The sequence below is a fragment of the Lygodium microphyllum genome, chromosome 10 (genome assembly GCF_053477565.2).
Source record: "Lygodium microphyllum isolate KBCC chromosome 10, Lygodium_microphyllum_v1.1.10, whole genome shotgun sequence".
Taxonomy (NCBI): Eukaryota; Viridiplantae; Streptophyta; class Polypodiopsida; order Schizaeales; family Lygodiaceae; genus Lygodium; species Lygodium microphyllum.
In genome coordinates this window covers 81,904,581-81,914,646 of record NC_141144.1, presented here as the reverse complement: position 1 = coordinate 81,914,646, position 10,066 = coordinate 81,904,581, and the positions used below count along the sequence as shown (strand labels likewise).

Below are 10,066 nucleotides of genomic sequence, written 5' to 3'. Positions count from 1 at the left end.
AAATTTACCCACAATTAACTTCAATTAAGTGGTCCAATTATTTTTGAAATGTGTGGATATATTGCTTTTTGAGAAACAAAAGTTTACTTGAGAAAATGCAAGAAAAAGGATGTTCTCTCTCTCGCAGAGAAAAGGGCAATGCTCTTGCATGCGATAGTGCACCCTTGTTATTAAATAAAGTCATTACAAAATTATGATGTTATGACCAATGTTCATGAAAAATATTTGAGACCTACAACAAAAATCTTCAAGCCATGATGATTTTATTTTCAAAAATCATTTTTTCTTTTCCTAGAGTTAGTAGGCAATACAAAAATATCGAAGCCCTAGCCCAATTCAAAGTTTAAATCCTCCCAACTTGTAGCGCAGCTCTATGACACTCGCCATCTCTCTGGATGGCACCCCCCAAGCTGCGGTTTTTGGGCGGCATCCCAATAAGTTAAATGGCAGGTCATATTTAAAAAGAAATATCCAAACCTTCTATGAAATGTTTTGCAGGCATGCGAGTCATATGACTGAAGTGGCCCTATATTTTGAGATTGGAAAAGCCTTCTTATTTGAAACAATTCAGGAGGAAAATGCCCTAGACACTTTGAGGCCTAAGGGCAAACCCTAGGAATGGATATAGACATGCATGCTGCCAGTCTTATTTTCATGGGGGCTGTACAATTGTTTACAGGTTTACCTCATTTGATGGGGCTGATTACATTATATGCAGAGGGGCATGTAAGCAGTGTTATGTGCAGGTGGAGCAAGGAGATGATGGTGATGGTGGATGTAGTGATGCTCAGGGAGATTCTTCAGCAGGGGAGGAAGCATGATGATGTCCGGCAAGGGCCCATCAGACACCAGCCCAGCATATATGTCCAGCTCACTAAATGGCTGCTCGGAATGATGCATCACCATGTCTTGCCTCCACTGCTGCTGCAGCAAATTCTGATTGCATCTGTGAATGCTGCCATTGCAGCACACACCTTGATCCGTGGCGGGTTCCCCCAATTCGGCTACATATACATGGATGTGAGCGTTATCCATATAATGCTGAGTTTGGGCGTTATTATCTATGTAATGCCGATTATGGGCATTAGTATCCATGTAATTCTGATTATGGGCATTAATATCCATGTAATGCTGATTATGAGCATCATCAGTATGGGTACAATGCAAGCCATGATGACTATCATGGAGGTGACCATCATCAGCGCCCATGCCTGAGCATGATGATGATGCAGCGGCTGTCAATTGTCCTTGAGGTTGATTCATATAAATCTCTGCCTCTGCCTTCAGAATGGCACTGGAATCAGTTGTCCATGGGAACAACTGATCAACATCATAATCATTCCAGTCATCATCATCACCACGGATGTATTGGTCTTGCTCTGGAAATTTGTCATGGACCTGGTGCCAGCTGTTCAGATGATCAGATGGCAGTGATGACTCCAGAAGGGCAGGTGCAGGCTCGATGTCGTCATCGGCCTTGGACTTGAGCTTGCGGCGGAGCCTGTGCCACTGCTTGGAGGATACCCCAGATTTGCCAGTGAGCTTCTGGACGAGACTGCGGAAGTTGGTGGCATCCGTTGTGACGCGCACCGGGTTGTCGATCTGCACTACGCGTATGGGTGGTACCGGAGCTGCTGCGGCCATAGCAGCAAAGTCTGGTATCAGTGAACTCAGGCTTGGACTCCTCATACCTTGTTCCAGACTTGAATGGCAGCAAGTACTTGAACTATTGTTAGAGATTGAAGACAGTGCTGGAGTTGGAGGGCTAGCATCAATAGCTGGAACTGGCATGCCAGTATATTCATTATCAACCACAGGACAAGCTAGATTCCTACTGCTGTAAACCTTAGGTTCAGTACTGCAACTAATCATATCACCTTGCTCATCCTCAACCACATCATGCACATAATCATAATTGTACTCATCTAACCGCAGCTGCTGCTGACCATTTAGGATAGCAGTATACCTACAGTGAGGGCTACTGTTCATTATCTTTATCTCATTTTGCTGTAGATTACAGACATGATTAAGGTGATGATGGCAGTGGCGATGGTTAAAATCATGGTGACTGCATGTGGAAAGACTGGACTTAGTTATCATACGAGATTTGGGGCTTAAAGTCAGACCACAGTGAGATGATCCCCATGTGTTTGATGATAATCTAGTGATATTAGCAGGGCGGCATGACTTGATGACACCGATGCTATCTACCGTGAAATTGCTTTGTACCGGGCATGAAGATGTCTTGGTACTGCAAATATCAATACTATGAGTGCTGTCTGTATTAGGTTGGAAGTCCATGGAAAAAGCTGTGAGTCCCAAGTTACTAGGATAACTTAGAACTAGTACATTTGATCAGAGAAAAGCTGCAAGACAGTGGTAGTGTTACACAATAGCTCGATGCTGGATCAGACAGGGCTAAGGAAAAGGCTGCCAAAAGCTGTGGCCTGGTTGAGGGCAGATTTTGGAGGCCTTTATATAAGTGTAATTAGTAGCAATGCAAAGATATTGCCATTTCAATCATAGATCTACCTAGCATCACTTGGTGGAAGTAGGAAGCCCCTATAAGGGAAAGAAAGAGACAACTTGGTGTAAAAATCTCATTGTTTATCATGTATGGTTTCATCAAAGTCAACAATGGGACTAAATCAAGCTTACATATGACCCAATCTCATCACTTTGAAGCTCATAATCTAACTAATTGTCATCCAACTCTTGTAATTTGGCAGCTGACACAAACCAACTACAATCCATGCATCCAGATTCTACTTACTTTCTCATGTAATATCACTTCAAAGGAGAGAGAGTGTAAAGAAAAGGGGAATACCCATGCACAACTAACCCAACGAGAAAGGAATTTGCAAAAGTAAGTGGTAACTTGATGATGGTGGGGTGGCCTTGAGTCAACTTGTGACTAAGACTTGCTAACAAAATGCCCCATCCCCCACCACTCTTACGCCTTAGCTAGGATTCTCTTATTGCTACCTCCAAAATTATGTTGCTAAGCTACAAGAAACATTCCCAACTAGGCCAACCTCTAAATCTATTGACTCATTAAGTAGTACATATTAAGCCCACCTTTGAATTAACACTTGCATTTTCTCATGCTAGATAGCATAATAGTAAGGGCCTAACCTCCTATATAACCCAACATTTTGCCTTTGTTGCTTGCTTGGTTGGTTAGATTCTTCCCCCACACTCTTAACTCTTTATGGTTTCTTTGTGGACTAGGCATCCTAGATCTCCCATGTTGAAAGTTCCCCTTATTCATATCACAAAGAATCTCCAATCACAAGAGATTTCATGAGAGACAAAGTGACCTAACTTGACTTCCAAACACAAAGTCTTATATACAAACACTAGTGTTCTTGTTTAGTAACCAACAAATATTCCCCTTATCTTTTTGGACACACAACAACAAGAGATGGACTCATAAACATAACCTTTTATAAAACTACAAGCCTATAAGGGGATTACAAAAATAATCTTGTACATCCACATGCCTTTAGCCAGTTAACTTGTAGAGGTACATGTAGAATTTTATAGCTCAACGTTTCCTTTTTACTCTAAGATTTAGTGGCCTTTCAATGGCATCATGTTTACAAAGATGTAGAATAGACATTGTATGCAAATCTTGTTAAGTCTTTGTGAGTATCTGCTACCTAATTTAAGAACTATAAACAAAGTCAAATTTTTGGCTTCTTCTAAAGAGTCAACCAAGTACAAATTCCTAAAGGTTACATGTAAGGAGAAAAGTATCGGTGTCACAATCAAAAGTTGAAAAGCAAACCATTAAAGAGGCTAGTCAATGTCAAGTTTATAATCATTATAGTTCTCTCTACATCCATGCAAAAGTGTAGTCAATAGTCATAATGAATGATGATGTTGTGACTGATCTAGAAATTGTGGACATTCTTGCCTATGAATCAACTATAACTAGACGTACATATCCCTTTGTCATAACCTTAAGAATTGGTATTTCACCCACACACACACACACACACACACACACTCTCTCTCTCTCTCTCTCTCTCTCTCTCTCTCTCTCTCTCTCTCTGTGCATGTGTGCATGAACACCTTCACTTGATGCATGTTCAATTGTGCACACATGTGGTATGTGTGGATATGCACATGGGCTAAGACTAGGTGCAAATGTCTTAGGTAACATAGTGACTATGTGTGTGCTGAAACGAGGCTGAAACACACATGTCTATGTTTGTGCGGACATGTGTCATAGGGTCGTAGTTTTTTTTGTGTATACATATGTGCATGCGTGTGTCATAGGGTCATAGTTTTTTCTGTGCATACATATGTGCATGTGTATGCATATGCATGTGTGCGTGCATGCACACATGCGCATGTGCATGCACATGCACACCCTACGTGGATGTGCGTGTGCATGCTTGCATGCCTATGTTGGTGTGTGTTTGTTTATATAATATCCTCAATAATATCTAATGTACAATGAGTTGCACATTTCTCTTTAAAGCTTCAAATTTAAAAAATCACATGCACAACCTCAAATTTTACAAAATATCTAGTTATACAAATGGAATTTTCTTGTGACCTTGGTGGAGTTTATGTTGTGCATACATGTAGCTCAATTATAATGTGTTGGAAGATTGGATTCATGTAATCTTTGTTTGCTAAATTATATATCATGAAGGAAATATCATCCCCAAATATTGCAAATTCAAGTACATGTTATAGGCTATGGGTTAACATCAAGATTACTTCCAAAATAGTTCACAAATCGATGAATGAAATTAAAAAATCATCAATTTGTTATCTTAATTCTTGAGACAAATTGTATAGGTCTCCAAAATGATTTGTGTTACATTTGGAAAGATAACAATGTAGCATTAATGAAATCAGCTCTCAGAAGCAAATTCCACGCTAGTAGATGTAGCCTAACCACCAAAAGGATCATGTTAAAATACAATTTGTATGCCATACAAGTACTTGTCATCCAAAATATCCAAGCCACTCAATACACCTCTCTCTGTGCTTACATGACTTTTGTTTCTAATAACTAAAGAATAAGCCAATTAAAAGAGGTTAAACGTGTATGAAATTTACTGATTGATAAGAGAAGTTGGTTTAGCCAATTTTCATGTGTGTAGGAATGGGAAGATGGCACCATCTTAGTTGGTCAAGAGTATTGATGAAATATTGCTGATTCTTCACCACCACATGAACCTAGATGTATTCCTTGGCTCATTGAGAGAGGGAGATTCATGTTTGGTACCAATAGTGTTTAATATAGTGAAGAGATCAACCCAAGGATAGTTGTACTTGGGAGCATGTTTGCCTTTGAAGGTCTTATTATTGAACCTCATATGTATTGCCATGTCTATAGACTCATGAATTGCCACATTCATGTGCACATTTTTGTTCCATTCCTAATGTTATGTTCTACATAAGTCTTAACCAACTTGTTATATCTCAAAGAACCATGCATGTAGCTTATTGGATGATTCATGTATTCTTTCTCTTTGATTTCTACCAACCATAAGTAAGTTTACATGAGCCCAAGGAGACACAGAGAGATAATTGAAAATAATCTTTATGTTTAAGACAATACACATCGCATAGGCTTGGGAGCAATCTAGAGGTTTGTTGACTACATTTGGTCATTTGTTCATAGTTCATGAATCACGATCCATGTTTCTAGGTCTAAATGACTTGTAAGTGCTAAATAATACATATATATATATATACCCCCTCGCCCCTTCCTCCCTCTTCTTTTTTCATAATCTAGTGGTTACCCTAATGGTAAGTCACTTGTCTTATTAACCCACTAACATGGGATAAAATCTCCCTTTTTCTATACCTATATGAAATGACCATGTGGAACATAAGAGTTGAACCCAAGACCTTCCAGTCACCATATGTTTAACTTAAACAATATGGCTTCTCCTCATAATGGGGGCCTTACAACTTTGAGCACCATGGATTGTTGCTATTGTTGAGATATCGAGCTCCACTTGTGATACGCCAGGGTGACTGTTGTGTATTTATGTCACCGAATTGTCAATTGCAGATGCGGTTGGTACACCGCCCATGAATAATAGCTACATGATAGCTATCCTTATCTACTCTAGTTCGTGGCTCAGTTAGTATGCCACCTTAGTTAGTTGAGTTTGGTTTGAGACCCATATATAGGGTTCTTCTATTTCTTTGTACTTGAGTTCTTTTGGCTTACACAACTAAGAAGAAGAAAACTGTTTTCAGCCTCCACCCTTGTGTGTATTCCCCCATTGTGCAAGCAAGAAAGCTTCAAGTGAGACTCCTTCCTTCTCTCCCACAATCTTTACATGGTATCAGAGCCTTGTTCGTGGTAAGGAGCTCAAGAAAGCAAGCCAAGCTTGCAGTGTTCTGGTAAGAGGAGCAGTGTTGCTTTCATTTTCTGTTTTGGGAGCAGATCTCTGCAGGTAGCACAGCTGGAAAGTGTAGGAGTGCATTGTCTCAGGTTGAGATGCCCTTCGCGGTGAAGCAAGATGGCAGTATATGCTGCGGGTAAGGGCTTTAGCCCTTGGCGACCTTGTTTTTTTGATTTGAGGCCATTTCGAGGCCTGTTTTGGAGGCGGAAGTTTTCTACACGCACTCAGGAAAAGGCCCTGTTTTATGCTGTGCGACCACTATTCTACAGGTCGATGAAGAGTTACCACAGAAATTGCATCGTATGCTTGTGTGCAGAGACATTTGGAGTTACAGAATCATCATTGGTTTCTGTTTATGCAAAATCGTCACTAGGAAGTGACTGTGTGGTCAAATACCACTTTCGCCAATTTTGCAGATTTTCCCTTGTGAGGGTGATGCTGTGTTTTTTGCAGTGACAGAATTTTTTGCAGTGTTCTGCAATGGCGTCTGATTCTCTTTCACAGATTGTCACTGAAAAGCTTGACAAGAACAACTTCCAAGCATGGAAGTTTAGAATGATGAATTTCCTTATGGGAAAAGGATATTGGGAATTTGTTGCAGGAAATGAAGAAGAACCAGTTCTTCCTGATGTTCCCAATCAACAGCAAATGCAAGCATTCAAAGCATGGCATGAGAGAGCTAGGAAAGTTATGTACTGGCTGTCTATCAGTATTTCAGACTCTATGATTGTGCATATTCAAGATGCAAGTAGGCCAAAGGAGGCATGGGATACTTTGTCAAAAATGTATAGCACAAATACGCAAGCCAAGAAAATGCAGCTCAAGCAAGAGTTGCACAATGTGCAAAGAGAAAATATGAGCATCAATGACTACCACATGAAGGTGAAGAAGATTGCAGATGCACTTACTTCCATTGGGTCGCCAGTGGAAGATGATGATTTAGTTTCTGTGACCTTGAATGGTCTAGGAAAGGATTATGCATAATTCTGAACATCCATTTCCGTCCGTGAAAGATTTCCTGATTTTGAGGAGTTGATTGCTCTTCTAATTTCTGAGGAGCAGAGAAATGGTGGTGCATCTTCTTCAGGAGGAACTTCAAAAGAAGCTGTCTTCTACTCAAATGCTGGAAGAGGTAGAGGCACAGGTAGAGGAGGCCGATATGGAGGCCGTGGTAGAAATCAGAATATGCAGCAAACTCAAGAAAACCATTCCTATGGAGGAGGACGTGGTAACTCTAGAGGCAGGGGGAGCCAAAGAGGTCGTGGTGGATGGCAAAGAGGCCAAAATGCAAACAGTAATATTGAATGCTACTACTGTGGTAAAATGGGTCATATGGCTAAAGACTGCTATAAAAAGCAGAATGACATCATGAATGAAAAACTGCAACAAGGGAATTATGCATCTTCTAGTAGACAGGGTGATGACAGAAATGAGCACTTGTTTATGGTGCAGCACATGAACAATTCTGTGACAAGTGCAGAAGAAAGCAATGATGTATGGTATGTTGACTCAGGTGCATCAAACCACATGACAGGTCATGCAGAATGGATGGAGGATGCAAGAAAAATGGAAAAACCAGGATTTCTGGAGATTGGTGATGATACTGCACATCCTATTGTGCAGATTGGAAAAATTCATTTGTCTATGCAGGATGGGAAAAAGAAATACTTGTCCGATGTATTTCATGTCCCGAATATCACCAAGAATCTGGTTTCTGTTGGTCAAATGGTTGAGCAGGGCTTGCAGGTCAAATTTAATCCTCATGGATGCTTTGTTGAGGATATGAAAAATAAAGTTCACTTGATAGCAAAAGGAAAGAAGAAGGGCAGAATGTTTACATTGGATGCAAACATGTCTGAATTGAGTGCAGCAATGTTTACACATGGGACTGGTGTAGTTGCAGATATTGATATCTGGCATAAACGCATTGGTCATGTTAATGTACAACGGCTTAAATCAATGCAGGCCCAAAATATTGTTGCAGGTTTGCCTAAATTCAAGGTTGCAGAAATGCATAAGGTATGTGAAGCCTGTCAAATTGGAAAACAGGCAAGGAAACCATTTCCAAGACATGTTCAAGAGAGTGAGAAGCCATTGGAATTAATCCACTCTGATGTGTGGACTACTAAAGCTGCATCTCTTGGAGGCTGTCATTATTTTGTCACTTTTATTGATGACTATAGTAGAAAAGTTTGGGTGCATTTTATGAAAAAGAAAAGTGAAGTTTTTGGGCATTTCAAAACCCTTAAAGCTATGGTTGAAAAAGAAACAGGCCTGCAAATAAAATGCCTAAGGTCAGATGGAGGGGGAGAGTACCTCTCAAATGAGTTTGCAAGGTTCCTGCAGGAGCATGGCATAAAGCAGCAATATTCATGCAGTCATACCCCACAACAAAATGGAATTGCAGAAAGGAAAAATAGGCATATTAGAGAGGTATCTCGTGCCATGCTCAATGAAAAAGACTTGCCAGATTTTTATTGGGCTGAAGCAGTTGCTACAGCAGTCTACATAATGAACAGGACTCCCACTGCAGCAATACGTGGAATGACTCCAGAGGAGAGGTATACTGGTAGGAAACCAGATATTTCTCATTTGAAATTTTTTGGTTGCATTGCCTATGTACATGTGCCAGATGAGTTGAGATCCAAGTTGGATCCAAAAGCTGAGAAGTGCATCTTTATTGGTTACTCTCTGCAGCAAAAAGGGTATAGATGCTATAACCCTTCTACTCGTAAGTTTACAGTGAGCAGAGATGTTGTTTTTAATGAGATGAGTAGCTGGTATAAACCAGTAAATGTGTTTGATGATGTAGATGCACAAAATGGTAATGCTGCATAGAATTCACAGCAGCAGTCACAAAATATTAGTGGACCTGGAGCGTCCTCTAGCAGTGGTTCACATTCTTCGCCATGGACAGGCAGATTGAGATCAGGAGAATCTTCTCAAAGTAATGCAGATAGTGGTATGCAGGTATCACGGAAAGGAAAAGAGAAGGTTGATCAGCCCATGTTTGATGTGAATGCAGGTCACTCTTATGTGGATGGTGAATCTAGTGGCTCAGAACAGAGCATTGATGATGAGTTGGGTATTCCTTCTATTGTTACACCTGGAGTTAGGAAGACCAGGGATGTTTTGAGAGCACCTAGGAGTGAACCTACTTTGCGCAGGTCTACGAGAGCTAGGTATCCTGTGGATAGGCTGAAATATGATGGATTTACAGCCATTCACTATGCATATATGGTCAAAGTGATACATGAACCAGAACCCACTTCTTTTGAGCAAGCCATGGGAAAAGAAAAATGGGAAAAAGCCATGGATGAAGAAATGGATGCCTTGGAAGCAAATGCTAAATGGGAATTGGTACCTTTGCCTAAAGGTAAAAATGCAATTGGCTGTAAGTGGGTTTATAAGGTGAAGCACAATGCAGATGGTTCTGTGAATAGATACAAGGAAAGATTAGTAGTCAAGGGGTATGCACAAACATATGGCATTGACTATGAAGAAACATTCAGTCCAGTTGCAAGGATGGCAACCGTAAGAGCAGTCATTGCTATGGCTGCATCAAAGGGATGGTCTTTACATCAGATGGATGTAAAGAATGCCTTCTTGCATGGTGATTTGCAAGAAGAGGTCTATATGGAGCAGCCACCAGGTTATGTGCATGCTGTTCATCCTGAGTTTGT

General features: G+C 40.5%; 1 protein-coding gene across 1 annotated transcript; it reads right to left on the bottom strand.

Annotated features, from left to right (window-relative positions):
* Positions 1–212: 212 nt before the first annotated feature.
* LOC148030220 (uncharacterized) lies at positions 213–2,437 on the bottom strand. Its single transcript, XM_087687222.1, has one exon. The coding sequence runs from the start codon at positions 2,299–2,301 to the stop codon at positions 709–711; it is 1,593 nt and encodes a 530-aa protein (XP_087543348.1). The 5' UTR covers positions 2,302–2,437; the 3' UTR covers positions 213–708.
* Between the last annotated feature and the right edge of the window lie 7,629 nt (positions 2,438–10,066).